The sequence below is a fragment of the Triturus cristatus genome, chromosome 3_2 (assembly GCF_964204655.1).
Source record: "Triturus cristatus chromosome 3_2, aTriCri1.1, whole genome shotgun sequence".
NCBI classification, from domain to species: domain Eukaryota; kingdom Metazoa; phylum Chordata; class Amphibia; order Caudata; family Salamandridae; genus Triturus; species Triturus cristatus.
The window spans coordinates 745,593,618-745,611,407 of NC_140584.1; the positions used below are offsets into that span (position 1 = coordinate 745,593,618).

The following is a 17,790-nucleotide window of genomic DNA, read 5'->3' on the forward strand; positions in this document are numbered from 1 at the left end:
CCTTTCTCTATCCTCTCTCCTCTTCTTACTCTTTATTTGAAACCCGTTACATTTGCTGGAATTAATCCCGGTGTTCTGGGGCCTGGGGAAAATGACAGATGCAGTGGCCTGGCCCTATGCCGTTAAAACCGTCCTCCGTTGGCTCCGGCCTACCGGGAACATGCCCAGTGGGACAGGAGGTCTGTCGGGCCCTGGCATGTTGGAGAAATGTGGTGTTCTAAGAGGATTTGAGTGGTTGGGGAGAGCGCTAAGGGCACCAACCTGTTTTATTTCACCAGAACATGTTCCTGTGCTCCAAGGTCTTTTATGCAATTCTATGATGAAACACGTTTTGTTTTTGTGTGTAATGCTTTTAACTCATTGTGCGGTAGTAATTGCCATAAACTGAATTTCAGAACTGATCTTGTTCCATCCATACATTTCTTGTAAGTTACAAGCAGTTACCGCAGTAAATAATGCAGCAAATAAAGTGCCCGTCTCTTGATGGAAAGTCAGTTTTGACATACTGGTATTTGCATCAGGCTGACTGAAATATTTCTTTTTAAAATTTTGTTCAACCAGAAGTATATTTCAGAATAATAAAATAAGGTACTCGCCAAAATGCAAATGTGTTGAAACGGTTTTTTTCATCATCTTAACAGAAACAGTGATGTATGGGATTCTGGAAACTGACAGAAACTTGAGGGTGACTGCAATGAAGGAAAAGCCATCTTTAGATCAGACAGAGTCGCGTTGGGCGGTAGGATTTATTTTAATTCCTGTAACCGTTGGCATACTTTGTATGTTTATTTGTGTATGTGTATTGTTGGTTCATCTGTGTGGTGCACAAATAGCTAACTACTATTTGGCAATCAGTATTTCCGATTTGTTGACCGAAATAGCATCTTTCTATTCTCATCAAATTATATCTAAGGGACTATTTCATGGTTCATTATCCAACTCCTTCTATTTTTAGCTTTCTGCCTAGGATAGTGTAATGAAATAAAATGACCTTGGAGAGAGCCTTTTGGTCAGCCCCATTTAGCCATTGCTAGGAAGTGTCATTCACATTTTGCATGAGCCCATAGCACAGCCATTCAGTGTTGGGAGTATGAGTGATAGCATTTCAGATCTTTACTTGCCCGGCAGCTCTTGCCCTCAGTGGAGTTAAAAATCTGGTGACCTCTACAGATGAAGAATGAAGGGGAAAAAAACATGCCCCAACACATGGAAAGTGATGAGATTAACGTTTTTGGTGTCCTGTGTGATCATTTTAACCAGTAGCCATTTAGATTGAGTATGTACAGCTATAGATCACATGCTTTTCCACACTTCCGCCATCTAATCATGGGCTCGCAACGATAAACCCTGTTGTACTTCAAATGACCTGTTTCCGTTTGAAGGTGACTCATGAAACCCACATTGCCCGTTAGATTGTTTTTTTTCCCTTGCCATCTAGCTCGGATGTGCTTTCCAGTGCTCCGTTATGATATGCACTACATTTGTATCCCTGGATACTAGAGAAGCAGGGTATGGTTAGTGAAAGTGCCGAGCTTATCATTCCACAGTTGACGCCTTTGGCCCGAAGCGTCAGAATAGCCTTCAACCAGGTTGCATGAGAATGACTTGTTTGGGGGGTGGGTATGGAGAATACACCTTTTAGATTCTGCCCTTCGTGCAATAATAAATTCCTCTGGTCGAGTGCACCCTCTACTCCCTCACCTCCTGGTCCTTCTCATGAAGAGTATGAACAGCCTGGCACTCGCCAGTGCACCACAACAAGATGGTGGACCGAGCGCTGAAACCTTTCAAACACTCGCCCCCAGTCACAGATCTGGGTTAAATCCATCATTCTTTTGCTCACCATTCCACCCCAGTTTGGACCCAGCCATATGCAAATAAGTCTTGACTCTAACCCGCACATGGGGACAGTCCCTACCGAACAGCCAGGCCAGGTCTTCCCTGGACCGGAAACAAACATCCTGGGAAGGGTTTCAGGGTATTGCCCCCATATCAGCCAGGCTAGCGTGAATCCAGTGGCACAGAGAGCAAGGGATCTACGTCTGGGCATACCCTAGCCACTTTGGGCAAACATAGCAACGCAACAAGATGATGTACGGTGTGCTGAAACTTTTCAGACACTCATCCCAGTCACAGATCTGGGTTAAATCCATCGTTCTTTTGCTCACCTTGCCACCCCAGTGTGGGACCATCCATATGCAAATCAGTCTTGACTCTGCTCCCCACTGGAACAGTACAGCCCGAACTTCCAAGCCAGGTGCTCCCTGGACCAGAGACTATTTTCATCTAACTTGACAGTGGTCACGTTCTTGGGTGGTATCCTTCCTCAGCACACATTCCACATAAGAAAGGAAAGCTTAATTTTCAGGAAGTCACTTCAGAAGAATTGAGGGCTTAGCCCCATCCATGGCGTCTATTGCCCGGATTATTTCCTTCTCCATAAAGGGCTCTCCAAGGAATTGTTGGTGTGCCGCGCTGAGCCACACCATGACCACTTCATCTAAATAACGGCTGCTGTCTGCTGCATATACTGATACCCATGATGTGTACAGGTCGGTGTAATAGATAAGTACTTCGTCTTGAATGCCAAGGGTATGAGAAATGTAGTGCCGTCTGAACGCTGGAGAGGAGATATATAAGACTGTCCCCCAGGGGGCTGCAGCAATCATTAGAGTGTGCAACCCGGCATTTCTCCTTCCCAGTATCGCCGGGTTACAGCATTCTTTCCTAAATAATGCACTTCACTTTCCACCGCCTCATGAAATTCTGCCAGTAGCGCGGCTCAACGCTGTAGACCAGACGCTTGGTCCTGCGATGTTTGGGCCTGGTCTGCTTCCAAAAGTTGTATTTCTAATTGAAATAGCGTGTGACGTAGGTCTTTTAGGATTCCCGCATGTTTAGATATACAGACCTCTCTTATGTAAGCCTTAAAGGCCTTCCACAATGAAGCCCAGGATTGCACTGTCCCTTTATTAAGCTCAAAATATTCCACTATTGCTGATCGTAATTCGGATAGAAACAATTCATCATGGGGGCAGTCCCAGGAAATCTCCAGTGCCACTCCACCCGCCCTGGGGATACAGAACTGCAAGATGACTAGTAAGTGATCGGACAAGGTGCACGGCAGGTGTTGCATGGAGTCAAACAACTGTGTCAGGCTGGGTGCAAGTAGCCAATAATTGTAGCGAGTCCACGTGTCGTGTCGTGTTGTGCTGAGTAATGTGTATCGTCTGCCTGTGTGGGATGTTGATGTCGCCAAGCATCTGTTAAGTGATATGTTTCCCTTAGTTCAGCAAGTACGCGTCTTGATCTTGGTTTGGCATCAGGAGTGTTCGCTGCTCTGTCATGTTGGGGATCAAGCAGTGGGTTAAGGTCACCCCCATGCAGACATGGGCTGCCTCCAGTAAGTCCAGGTAAAACTCCGGGTTGTCAGTGTTTGGGGCTTATACATTAAGTAGAAGTATGGTGTATCTTAATAAGCAACCCTTCACCAGCAGGTAGTGCCCCTCCGTATCTGCCCGCACCTCTGTTATCTGGAATGGTACACACTTGTGAACCAGTGTAGGGACCCCTCTGGCATACACGCTATAAACCGCAAAGTACCGATGTGGGCCCCATGCTGCAGCAAAGGTTTTAGGCGATGTGGGGGACAGGTGTGTTTCTTGTAAAAAGGCAATGTCTACTTGGTGCCTCTGTAAATAGTGCATTACCTGTTTGCCCTTGCGCATGTTGCTCAACCCACGTGTGTTCCAGGTCAATAGTGTAATATCTTCAAAGGGGTGGACCCTGTCATGTACATCAACGCTGCGCTAAAGAATATGAGATGGGCATTCCTAAGAGCATCTGTGTGGTACCAACAACATTCAGAATTATGGGTGACTGCAAAACAATCTCAAACCGAACGTTCACCCGGTTTCGACCCCACCCCCAGCCCGCCCCGCCCCCCGGCCCATCCCCGTTCCCATTGCTACAGGAAAATTACATACCCTGCGAGTTTAAAAATGCTAATAAACAATACTATATGCCATGTTCTAGGTCATTAGTCTTAATCGGCCTATGAGAGAACATGCCTATTTCATAATCCGGTGTAGTACACTACTATGGTGGGGCCGCCGAGCTGGGCAGGGGCAAAGTGTTTAGCTTGCAGAGAAAATGTCCACACTGGCGTCAGAGTTAGTCAGGAGACGATCGCTCAAGAGAAGTAGTCTGGCCTGACCAGAAAAGGTTCGACAAAATTCCTGCACTGCTATTGGGGTTTAATTTCCAGCCACAGACGTGCTGGGTATAGCATCCCGTATTTCAGACCCAAGATGCGAAGCGTAGCTTTGACTCCAGTGTATTTTTGGAGGGCATCCTGGACCATTGCTGTGAAGTCAATGATCGATGATACTTGCCAGCTGAGTGGGCCCTTTTCTCTCACCAGGTGCAGTGCTGTATCTCTGTCCCGGATGTTTAGCAGCCGGGCGATTAGCAGGTGTGGGGGTAGCCAGGGCGCGGTCCCAAGGTGCGATGAGCCCTCTCAACCACAAACGTGGGTGTGAAGGATTCTCGGCCAAACAGATCGGTCAGAAGTTGCTCCACAAATCCATCGAGCCAGCCTGTGTTTGTAGATTCCAGAATACCCAGAACACGGATGTTGTTGCGTCTACTCCTGGCTTCCAAAATCCTCGTTTTTCTTTGCAACTGATTTTTGACTTTTGGTTGTCTGGGCTGATCTGCCCTCTAGGTCCGAAATCTTTCTTTCTTTCTGCTCTGTCAAGCCGTCCCTCATGCCAGTCCAGGCATGCCCCCATTGAATCTAGGCATTTGTCTGATTCGTCAAAACGACTGTCCAGGGCCTTGAAGCCGGCTCTAAGCTCGACCATAAGGGACTCCACCCTGACCGGAGCCGCTGTGTTGGTGTCCATCAGGCTTCCTTCCTCCACCATTTCGGGACCGGATGCCTCCCCAGCACGCTTAGCTTTATCAAAAGTCAGCCTGTGCTACTTTGGGTCGCCGCAGACCATGTCCTCGCACTGGAAGAGATCGTGGCTTTGTTCTAAGTGGGGTGGAGCATGGGCCCCATGGTTTTCATGCCTGTGGTTTGCCACTAGGAGTTATTCCAGGAATGGTTCTCGGGCATCTGGCCCAGGCAGAGAAAGCACCAGACCTGTGGCGCCCCCTGCGAGCTGTGAACTGCCATCGGGTGGAGGTGGGGGGCACCAAGCATTAAATGTGCCATCAAGCAGATCAGAGAGACCAGCCCAAGTTCACCATAATCACTCCAGTGGATGCCCCATAATCTGTTGCATCAGGGCCCATGTGCGTGGCCCGCACCATGGCAGCCAACTCCCCCACCAGGCTGCCGGTATCTCCACCGCCTTTGGTGAGTGGGCCGCAAGCGAGAGGGTGGCTAAATGGCCGCTGGCTTTGCGGAGTTCTACAGGCCCAGGTTTGTGGTTCTCTCATGCCCCTTCCCGCGCAGACTGGTATTTCGTTATTGATGGGGCAGTTTCAGGGGAGAGGCTGAGGCGTAGAAGGGTAAAGTAAGGAAAATGATGGGAGACGCCTACCCAGACCTGGGCCGGGCTTACCCGTGGCCCCTGTCGCCACGGGGCCTCCAGGGATGGAGTGGGCCAGCCTTACCTGGCACGGGGTCTTGCTGGGGCGCAGCGCTCTCCCTGGCCGGCTCGACTTCTCCACTCCACTGCGACCGCTGGTTTTCTTCAGCCCCTGATGATGGCGGTGCGCACCTGCCACGCCTCTCCCCCAGCGCCCAGCATCCACAAATAGCCGGGTCCGGAAGCTGCGGTGGGCCCACACCGCCGCAGCTGGTTCGGTATCGCTCGAGCCAGGCGTGGGGCCTTCTCTCAAACGTGGCATCTCCTAGCACCGTAGGGTCCTCGCCCTGGACTGACCCGGGCACGCCTCCCTTCTGGGGCCGATAGCTGTCGCGTCTATGTTTGTGCTGTTTATGCACTCATCCTCTGCTCCACCAGTGCCACAGTCCGTTACTGCACCTGCTCCGCTGCGCGGAAAGTGTTTGTAGCCCCGTGTTTGGCTAGGATTGTGGGGAGATAGGCGGAGCTGCAGAGCTACACGGACATCTTGGTTGACAGCTTGGCCACGCCCCCCTCCACAGCCCAACACTTGATGACAGAAGTGAGCAAAACATGTGAATCTACAATACCTATAGGCTGCAAACTGATTGTTACAGGTAAGTAGCATTTTTCTTACATAACATACCTATGCACTGTTGGTTTTTCTATATTGCAGTAAATGCAAATTGCTTTTGCTTTGTCATATTACATAAAATATAGAATATGTCTGAGAAACTAATTGAACTCTGGACATGTATAATTCCATCTCATCGCACTTTCTCACATTTGCATTCACTTGCACGTCATTGTAACATTAATTTCTCTTCGTGCATTTTGTTCACCTTCTGAGCTAGTATAAAACCAAGTTATGATGCTAATGAGTTAACAGGGGTGTGGAATTCCTATAGCCCGACTCCCAGGACATATTGTTTGGGGTCAAGGACAAGAAGTTTTCATGTTTATTTGTCTTAGGGACAAGTAGGCCCACCACTCTGCAGCACAAACCCTTTGGCTGCCAGATTACACTACTACATTATGGATCAGGGAAGGGCACTGTCAGCAGTTAAGGTCGTATTTGTGTCCATATGTGAATGCTGTTCGAACTTGCATTAATGGTTCATTAATACAAAGCCTTTATTATTGGGGTGAGCGCTCTAAGGAAATGTTGTAAGTTTTGACTGCACTACTGACCGTGGTTCCAGTATAAAAATGTGTACTCACGTTTGCAAAGTTTAACAATATAAGGCTACGTATAATGCTTCTAGGATGCTCTTTGATTAGATGCAAATATATGCAAAAGCTTGAATGCAAGATTGATGATTATTTGCTTTCAAAATAAAATGTTCATAAAAAAATGCAACCAGGAAAAAAACGCTTTGCTAAGCTACTGTAAAATTTTAGGTACCATTACTTTGAAGCATCATTTAGCAAAATGTGTTGATGCATGCTAGTATTTCCCAAAAATATTCATAATGGAAAATCAGTGTAACCAGTTGCAACAAAATTATAGGAAACATGAAAATAAACAAGCATTGGCAAAGCCAGTGATGTTAGTGGCCAGCCTTTTGATTATGTCAATGCGTTCCTTGTTTTGTGAAACTTTTTTTGTTGTGGGAGTTACGAGGACCTCACTATTATAACAAACATTGGCAAAATCAAAAATATTTTTGGTCTAAAAAAACCACACTTTGCCACAGTAGCTCCTGGCACTGAACAAAACTACTTTGCGTGCCAATATTGTCCTTGTGAAAGAGAAGAAAAGAGTCACTCACAGTGAAGTCAACCAGTAGATAGAATTATAATTTAATAAAAATTCCAAACCTAAAAAGGGGCCTAATTCTTAAAGTCACAAAATTGCACCCATGGTACATGTTCTTGCAGTAGTGCAGATTTACGGCTTTCATGAATTCACAAAAATTTACAAAGGTAGGTCAGGAAACCATACTCTAGTAAATATTTGTGAACTGCATTTTAGCACTTTCAAATAATCATGTGTAGATTTCCTCATGTGAAAATCTGTTGTGCGGTAACAAGTTAACTTTCCCACAAACCACTTTTTTCCCCAAACCTGGAAAAAGTTTTACTTCTTCCCTTTTCAGGAGTAAATTTCCAACCTTTCTCGACTTGGGGAAAAATTAGAGAAAAGCTTATGAAAACCCATAAAACAAGCAAGTTAGTAAGTTAGCACAAACTCAAAATAGCATGCCAACCAGGGGGAACTATTGCTTACCACTACTTCCAGCCCAAGTATGTAGATCTGTGGGAAGTTGGCAAAATAAGGGAACTGCTAGTATTCAGACCCTACCATGGTATGATCTCTGGCATAATTAGAGAGGCTATTATCAGAGCTCTTATATAACGAAATTGCTGCCATAATTTGTTGCCGCACTACATGGCACCAAAGAGACAAGTGGATTTTGTTACAGGACAAGTAGGTTTATGAAGCAACCTGCCCCATGGACAAGTAGATATGTTATTAAATTCCACACCCCTCAGTTAAGAGGCACATATTCATCCAGTGGGCCATTCCAAACAACATGTGCGTGATATGAATGGCAGCTCATGGACGTTCATAGGCTGCTCAGGCAAGGCATGCAGAACTGATACTAATCTTCTCCATACGACTGACTCTAAAGCAGGTTCCCTGTATATATATTTTTTTGTACTTTACAGAGAAAATATGTAAAGTTGATATTTGTGGCCTCAATTTTTGGGGTAATATTTAGTATTGCAATATTTTTGTTTGAGATATTATCTCATAAAAGCATTGCTGAGGAGGTGAAAGTCTGAGATGTAGTGGATATTTCTTCTGGAGCTTCAGACATAGAAAAGTCCATTCCGTATGAGCTTACTGAGTCGCAAGGCTTGTGCTATTTATTGTGTTATGACCACCGGCAATGTGGAGCTTGTTCTGTCTTTCTTTCTATCTTTCTCCTAAGGTACTGCATTTGGAGCACCCTAGCTCACATACAACCTCTCAAAATTCTACTCAATGTGCTAATGTACGTGTATCAAACACAAGCTGCGCAGGTTGGGCGATAGAACAAAAAAACAAATAAAGAACGTCACATTAAAGTCTGACCTAAATAAATGTATTTGTTGGAAGTAACTTCAAATTTATCACAGCCCACAAAGGATTCACCAACTAGTGCACCTTGTCCAAAATGCAAAGTTGGCCACCTCAATGTTGACCCAGCATTTGTTATAAAAAGGTTCCTACCGTGAGTTAAAGATAACATTACTGCCATAATGTCAGTACATTATAAGCTTTATTGATGGATTCACCCAAGCATCCAAAGGAAAAAAGGTCAGAAGTTGTTGTGAATAAATCTTTTTACTGTTCAATTAAAAACTGAAAGGAGAGCAATGTTATATTAGCCAGTTCTCACTCGGGAACAAAGAACATTACCGTTATTACATACATTAAGACCTTATTTACCTAATTTAGAGACTGTAATTCTGAGAGAGAGAGAGATAGAGTAGGTAATCAAACATTTCTAGTCTTAACCATTCCACATTCAAGTCTAATATGTTAATGCCAATAAAACAAACTTGAGCTTTGTTGGGCTTACATCAGGACATTTAACGGCTGCACATGCACACATTTGCAGATATAACAATCCAAGAAATGGCAAATCTGTGAATTAATGTTTCTGGAAAAAGTCTATAATTAGGGTTCCAGTTCATACGAGATATTAATAAGTATTCATTGTACATGGAGATAAACTCTAATTATAACAGTTTTATTCTTTTAAAGAAAAGGCTAGAAAAATGTGATAATTAACAACAACAGAAAACGTTACCTTTAAAAAGACAAGCAAAATTTGAATAATGTATGCACATAGATCATTTTGTGTGTTATAGCTGAACTTCATGTGTAATGTTGATTATAAATCCTTACCGCTCCTAATGCCATACCTTTATATATATAATGTAATCCTAGATAAACAATTCTATTTTTATTTAGGTGAATAAAGTCTGTATTATTTTGGATCTGATTAGAAACAGTATTGTGTATTTAATGCCACTCAATTGAAAAAACTATAAACAAAGTGCATAACTACTTCGCATGCTTTTCAACAGGAGTGTTAACTTGTAATGATTTGCATTTGTTTCAGTGCCCTTGTTTCTATGTGCTTTCAAAAAACACGCTTCCCCTTGTGCAAGAATTTCTTCAAGAAAAGAAGGTATATTTTCAAGTTCATTGTTATTTCTCGCTTTCTATGTGCTGGGCAAAATCACCTTTAATCATAACTGTGTTCATCTTACTGCAGAACTCACAAATAGAGGAAAAGGATGCTCCTGGCCATTTCATATCTTGGCTTGTAGCCAGGTACGTAGATCATTTTAAAGGCACGTCTGAAAAGATGAGCATTAACAAAATTAATTAGTCTGACTATTGTATTTGTATGTAGTGTTTTGTTTCCTTTTTTACGTTTGAGTTTGATGTGTATTTATTTATTTATTTAAACTTTTGTATAGCGCGAACATGACCCAGAAGGGTATCGGAGCACTTTACTTTCGTTTAGGTAGACCAAGGAACAACTGGGGGAGAGAAATCAGGGAAACAGTGGGACAAAATACAGCAGGTGCAAGATGAAATTGAGGTGGACAAAGGAAGCAGGTTGGGAGAGAAGGAGACGTAGGGCAATAAACAACAAGAACAAACAAGACAGTATACAGTAACTTAGTGGCAAGAGGAGCACAGCATCTACTTCAACGCATTGTTCATTAGTAGATTTTTGACTTCCCTTTTGAAGGCAAGTGTAGAGGGAATCAGTCTTGTTTCCACTGGGAGGGAGTTCCAGATTCTCGGGGCAATGCCAGACAATGGGCGATTGTAGGTTTTAAGCTTATTAAATTTCTTGGGCTTGAGCAACAGTGTGCCGGTGCTCCTTGTGGACCGGGAGCCACCAGAGAGTTCCAGCTTGTTTGTCAGGTAGGGTGGGGTGTTGAAGTGTAGTGCCCTATGGGTCCTACAAGCGATCTTTAGTTGTATCCTTCTTTCAAAGGGAAGGCAATTAAGCAATTTCAGGTCTGGAGGAATGTGGTGGTTGTTGTTCTTAGAACCCGTGATGAGTCTAGTAGCAGCATTTAGAGATGTTCTGATAGGTGCTAAACTGAGTTTCGGCAGACCGCAAAGAGTTGCACTGCCGTATTCTAGTCTGGAGATGACAAATTCTTGCATCGCCAGTTTAAAGTCATCTTGGGGAAGGAAGGGTTTGAGTTTTCTTAGGATGCAGAGTTGGAAGTTCGCTCCTTTGGTTGATGATCTGATGTGGTCTTGCATGTTTAGGTTTTTGTCAAGCACAACTCCCAATGATTTAGTGGAGTCCACGATGTGAGGTGTGAAGTTCAGGGCTGTGAGGTTACAGAGGAATTTCACCACAGTGGGGGTTTGCCTAGCGGGTGCAATGAGGAGGAATTCCGTCTTGAGGGCGTTTAATTTGAGATGGTTGGAGGTGAGCCAGTTGATGGTTTTGAGAAGGGTTCCATTGAGGGAGTTGATGTCTTCGGGGGAGGAGATTTCCATGTAAAGTTGGGTGTCGTCCGCGTACATGTGGTATTGGATGTTGGAGGCTTTAAGAATTAAAGTCAGTGGTTCAAGAAAAAGGTTGAAGAGTGTGGGGGAGAGTGAGGATCCTTGGGGGACACCAAGTGTGCATGGACTCGGGTTGGAGAGAGACTGGTTGTATTTGACTCTGTGTTCTGTTGCTGAGGAAAGAGGAAAACTATTTAAGGACCGTGCCTGAGTGCCCCATCCTGCGTTCCAGGAGGAAGAGTAGTCATGTTTGACAGTGTCAAATGCCAATAAGAGATCGAGCAGAATTCAGAGGCAGGCTTCATTTTGGTCGAGTAAAGTGAGAGCGTCATCCACAATGTAAGTGACTGCCGTTTCTGTGCTGTGGCCAGTGTGCGGAAAACCGATTGGAATAGGTTGAGAAGCTGGAATTGCTCAATGTGTTTGCGTAGTTGTTCATGAACACATTTCTCCAGAAGTTTTGCCAGTGTGGGTATGTTTGTGATTGGACGGTAGTTGTTCAGGTCAACAGGGTCAGCCGAGGGTTTTTTGAGAATAGGGAGAACTAGGCCCACCTTCAAGCAGTCCGGGAACTCACCTTGAAGAAGTGAGGCGTTGATGATCTTAGACCAGAGTGGAGCTAGTGAGCCAATAATTTCTTTAAAGGAGTTGGGGGAACAGGGTCGTTGAAGTGATTTGAGGGTTTAAGGGTCGAGAGAGTATTGAGGATGGTAATGTCATTGAGGGGAATGAATTGACTCCATGAAGCCTGTTTTTGAGTGAGAGATCAAGAGGTGAGGGCAGGGGTGTGGAGACAGAGGCCTCAGGAGAAGGCGAGAGAGTGAGTGCAGCAGACCTTTTGTTTCAGTTTTTTCGAGGAAGAATTCAGCAACCGCATCGCAGTTTGGTTGCGGGTGAGAAGGGTGCTGAGATTGGGTAGAGGTGTTGTTGGAATGTGATTTAATGAGCTCAAAAAGTTGTTTCGGGTGATTTTTGGCTTTGTCAAGTTGGTAGTTGGTAGTTGAAGAAGTTGGCTTTCGCCGTTCTAATGCGTTTGTTGTGTGTACTTCTTTTGAGTCATAGAGTTTTTAGGAGATCCGTGGAGGATGAGGATCTCCCCTTATGTTCAGCTAGTCTAAGACTGCGTCTGTCAGCATTTAGACTGTCATTGAGCCTTTTTTGGGAATTCTTTTTAGTTGAAGTGGGGCCATATCATTCAAGGCAGATAGCATGGTGTTCAATCAATCAACCAAAACCACTTTATTCGGTTTCTAAAAACCATAAAAGTACCATGCATTAAATCACAATACAATACATAAAACACAAATAGTACACAATAAAAACACATACAGTACACAGTAAAATATCATAACCGATTCGAGTTGAGAAAATTAGGGAAGGAATAAGACAAAGTTCATGAAGTTGCATAAAAATCTTGGCTGTGGTTAAAACCATTAAAACAGTACATCATTGCAATAAAAAAAATTAGTAATAAAAAGGCAAGTATTAAAAGAGTAATAACATGGACTTTACAAATACTCTTATGCTAACATAGGGTGCGGAATTTTCCTAAGTCTCACGGCTGCGACAAAAATCTCCTATGGGTTATTAAGCATTTGTAAGTACAGTAAAGCGAGTTTAACCTGAATAAAACCTTTCCCTTTTAAAATTGGGACTAAGAACCTTCTGCGGATAGCGCTATAGTGGTCACAAAACATAATAAAATGCATTGTATTCTGTATCGAAAAATGATCACAGGTACAAGGACCTGAATAACACGTCCTGCTCCAACCTTGCAAATTACCTAGAGAAAAATGAATTAGATTAAAACGAAATCTGGTTAAGACCAGGCGGTGAAACGGCTTCGTGACAATCCTCAGATAAGGTTCAATCTCGGGGGTGGTTTTTAGCAAAAAATGGACTTTAGCTGTCAGTTTCATTAATTCGATCTCCTCCCGCTCTACTTCATCCAATCCAGTAAGTGTATTTTTACCCATGCCAAATCATCTTTTCTTACTTTATCCGGGGAATCGAATTAGTCTGGACGTCCAAGCTTAGTTAAAGTATTCTTAACATAGTTTAACCATGGAATTTTGTTAGCTCGGTCCAGGGTGACACAATCCCTGATTATCTTATGGTTCAGCGTTAATTGGGGTTAAGCCAGGTTTAGAGCCAGCAAAGCACCGGAGCCTGCCTCAACCTGTCTGCCATGTAACCAACATCTAATTCCTGGTGAATTGAAAAAGTAGAAGTGGATTGAGGTACTGACATGAGGGAACATAGAAATTTATTTTCAACTGTCTGTATCCCCTCCATTGACTTGTATCCCCAAATGGCCGAGCCATACAATGCAATCACTATACATTTAGACCTATAGATATTGAGCATTGCATCCATTGGTTTAGTCACCAGTCGCTGCGAAATTCCATTCACAGCGGCCGTTGACCTTGCCATCGCATTTACTTTTACTTTCTGTTGAGGTACCCAGGAACCCCTCTCATCAAATAGTACTCCTAGATAGCATGGTGTTGTTATAGTGATCAGTGAGGTCATGAACGTCAGACATGTTAGAAGTGGCCGGAAGGGAGAGATTGCATCGCTGTATGAGCTGACTAACGCTTGTGTTATGGAGCGGTCTTTTCCAGTGTTTTAGTTTCACTGGTTGAGCAGTTTTGTAATTTTTAGCTTTCAAGTATTAGAAAGTTGATAAAATGATGATCAGACCAATCACAGGGGAGAATGGATTTGAGATGAATGTAGTTGGGGTTAGAGATGATGAGATCCAGTGTCGAGCCTAAGTTGTGAGTGGGGCTGTCGCAGAATTGGGTCAGAGATAGGTCGGTTAGGAAGTTTTTGAGGGATGTAACCGACTGATCTTGCAGGTCATTCCAGTGGAGATTGAAGTCACCAAGGAAGATCTGGGGGGAGTGTCGGCCAAGGTTGGAGAAGATGGTTTCCATAACTTGTTCGATTAGATGGAGGTTATCACCTGGGGGGTGGTAGAAGATGTGAAGGCTGCATAATGGTCTGTGTGTGCTAGTGATATCTATGCATAGGTATTCACAGGAGGAGAGAATAGCTGAGGGGGACTGTTTTGCTGTGAGAGAGTTGCTGAAGATACAGGCTATGCCACCTCCCAATTTCTTAACGCTGTTGAGTCTGATAATGTTATGACTAGGAGGGACTAGTAGTTCAAGGATAGGGCCAGAGGAGTTGTTGAGCCAAGTTTCTGTGAGGATAAGGAAGTCCAGATCTTGGGCAAGGATGAGACCAGCAAGGTCTGTGGCATGTTTCACCACTGATCTGCAGTTAAGTAACATGCTTTTCAGGTGTGATTTGTGCAAGGTGTCTGTGTGCACGGGTTGTGTAGTGGGGATCTGCAAGAGGTTATTGATGTTTGAGGAATTGGCGTTGAGACTGGGCACTCTATGGGGGTTGGGCGTGATGGTTTGGATGGGTACAGCATTCCCATGTTTAGGGAGTGACGAGTTAGGTGAATTGAGTCGGGCTGTTTGTGAGGATTTAGCATGGACTCAGGACTGCGCTGGCTGAGGGAGGAGAGGAGTACTCAAGGAGGAGGGAGAGAATTTCAGCTTCTGGGTATGGAGAGGTGTATTCAAGGAGGAGGGTGAGAATATCAGGTTCTGTATAAGGATTTATGGATCTGGTAGGTCTAGACGGGGCAGTAGGGTCGGGAGTAGTGTTCGAGTTTGGGGCATTGGGTTTCGGGAGGGTCAAATGTGGGATCTCATGTGTTGTCAAGGTGGCAGTGAGATGCGGGATCTCAATTGTGGCCATGTTGGGGGAGAGATCAAGGGCTAGCTCTTCGGTGGTCTTAATGAGTTTGAAGATGACAGATTTGAGAGAACGCAGTTCATGGTTTATTTTCTTGAGCTTAGACGCAGGATCAGAGTGTGAGTTATGGGGCACGTGAAGGGGAGTAGGAGGGTAGGACAATGGGGAGGGGGGATCAGGGCAGGAGAACGGGGGGGTGTGTGGGAGGTCCACTGATGGAGCGTTCCCTATCCGATGTACGAGTGCGAGAGCCGAGTGGGCGATGTAAGGGAGGTTAGGGGAAGGAAGGTTTAATGAGTTCCTGTTGGAAAGTGGGCAAGCCGGCTGTCTAGTTAGGGAGTTATGAAGGCAAGGGCTATTGAGAACGGGGGTGGCGGAAGTGTTGGAGAGGTGGTTGGAACGAGAGCTAACAGATGCACTGTGATTATTGGCCCAAGTCTGGTCAAGTCGTGGCCCTGTGGGTGAGTTGGGGAAGCCTGGGGTTCGAGGAGCTATGGTCCCGTGTGTGTTGATCGGGGTAGGGGAGTCAGTCCTCAGTCTGTGGTCCGTAAAAGAGGGATCCAGGACCTTCTGAGATGGGGTTGGGGTAAGGGTAAGGTCGTACTTAGTTTGAGTAGGGGAGTTGCTGGGGACCAGAGATCTTTAAAAGAGTACAAACCTGTCATCAAAGATATCCAGGCTGCGATCAGTGGCCTGAATGAGTATAGTCCCATTGTTGTAGATGGATATAGTGGCATTTGTTCTAAAAGTAGGAGATTTTGTGACCAAAAGTCGCAGACCGTGAGGGAATTTTTTGGATGAAGTGATTCTGAGTAGGGAGTGGAACGTAGATCTCTACTGAGCTCTTCTTTTAGTGTAGAAGATCAGGTCGCTCGTAATAATACCTTTTTTTAGGCAGAATTAGGGGTCAGAGATAAGGGTTTCTGGGTTGGCTTTGAGGAGTCTATGTTTAAGAGTTTTTGTTTTTTTTAAACATTTTTATATTAAGGTTAACAGTAGTTCACAGCCAATTATAATCAAGTAAATCATGGTACCAGAAAGTACAATTGCTTTCAGTTCCCTTGTCACAGAGAGCGCTACATATATACAAATAGGTTTTGCCATATTTATCAGCCCCTTAAACATTAAAGATGCAGTAAATTGTCCCCCTATGTTTAAGAGTTTTAGTTGCATTATTGAGGGGGTTGGCCGGATAGTTAATTGTGTAGCTGTTGGAACCAGACTTTTCAAGTCTGGAGTCCATCCTGAACTGTGGATGTGGAGGAGAGAGTTTAGTATACCTGATTAGGCAGTGAGGTAGGAGTGAACAGGAGTCCACAAAGTGATCCTAACTGGGGGAAAGACTTGAGGGTGCACCTTAGTTTAGACGCGGTCAGAATAGCTAGATCAAGATGTGAGGAAACACATGTACGTGAACTCATGTTGACATCAAGCTGGAGCTCAGTGGGAGCTTATCAGGGGGAGTGGCAGCCTAATATGGCCTGAGGATGCACTTTTGGGCTGTGCGCGTGGGTTAAAGCAGTTGTCGCCTCAGGTGACCTGTTTGGGGAGACTACTGAACAAATGATGGAGGGGAGAACAGGAATATTGGGGACATGTGGTCAAGCCGATGGTCAGTTATTATAGCGTGGGCGTCCGTTTCCAAACCCTTGATACAAGGGAGCCTCCAATGGAGACATCCGGTATATGCTGGATGAGGTCATGCGCTGGGTCCTAATGTCGTGGTCCGTATACTGTGATGGGGTCAAGAGTCAGGTCAGCAAGAGTCAGGTCAGCTATAGACAAAGCAGTCTACCCAGATAAACAAGAAGAGAGCAAGGGGCAACCGTTTTAGAGAGAGGGGGGAGGTGACCTTAATAGTAGAAGGGGTACTTGAGTAGTGGTAGAGAGAGGGGGCGCTGTGACCTTAATAGTAGAAGGGGTACTTGAAAATTGGAAGTGGGGACAAACAATCACCAGTTAAACAAGAGAGGAGCAGGGAGGGAGGAATCCTGCCCCTTCGGTCTGTTTTAACGCCACTTTCTCTGAATTCCCCGTCTCTCAATTTACACACCATCTTTCGCTGCAAGACTCATTTTCCCCCATCTTTATGCAATGTTTTACCAAGCCTAATGTCTCTCCCTGCTTCTCTGCATGTGCCATTAACATGCACTATCTCTGTGCACCACAGCTCTTTGTTCTGTGCTGTCTCTGCGTTCTCTATGCAGTTTGCTTTATGTAAGCCCTCTGTGCTAACTCTGCTTGTCACATCTCAAGATGTGATCCATCTTGTTCTTTATGTATCGCACCCTCTCTCTGTGCCCAGTCTTTCTTTGCAGTAACAGGAATATAGCCACTTGTTCACATTCTCATTAACATTTATAACCACCTCTCACATGCTTGGTAACAGTTGCGACCAGCTGACACGTGCACAGGAACTCTTTTAACCCATGCTCATGTTCATGAATTAACATTATGTGCAGCAGGTTCTTGGGTCCCATGAGCTGAGCACACAGTGTGCCCAGAGGCCACACAGTGTGTCAAGAGGCCACTTAGCATAGTCAAAGAGATGCACAGTGGATTCTGGGGGCAAAGTTCTGGAAAGGGGGTATGGACAGAGGAGCAGTCGATAGTGCATAGTTATGGTTTCGCTATTCAGTCATTAGAAAGGGCTTTTGTTTTGGAATATTGATTGTGTTGGTCCCATTAAATAAATATGCCCAACACTGTCCATATTCAGGGCGGGTCATTACGATGGCAGTCAGACGAGCATCTGGCCGCCATCTTTGGGGGATTGGGACCAGCCGACAAGTAGTCATTGGTCCCACCTGCCAGATTAGGATGCATCCCTTTTCAATTGCGGCTAGTGCTGCGACCCGGAAAAGGGCTGCAGCACAAGCCGCAATTGAAAAAGGG

General features: G+C 44.9%; 1 protein-coding gene across 1 annotated transcript in view; it reads left to right on the forward strand.

Annotated features, from left to right (window-relative positions):
* Positions 1-17,790, forward strand: part of LOC146858038 (uncharacterized) — a 271,763-nt gene that overhangs the window by 182,601 nt on the left and 71,372 nt on the right. Inside the window, exons 6-8 of the mRNA XM_085648815.1 lie at positions 642-739; positions 9,698-9,766; positions 9,854-9,912. Of these exons, the coding sequence (XP_085504941.1) occupies positions 642-739; positions 9,698-9,766; positions 9,854-9,912 (226 nt within the window). The remainder of the gene's footprint in view (positions 1-641; positions 740-9,697; positions 9,767-9,853; positions 9,913-17,790) is intronic.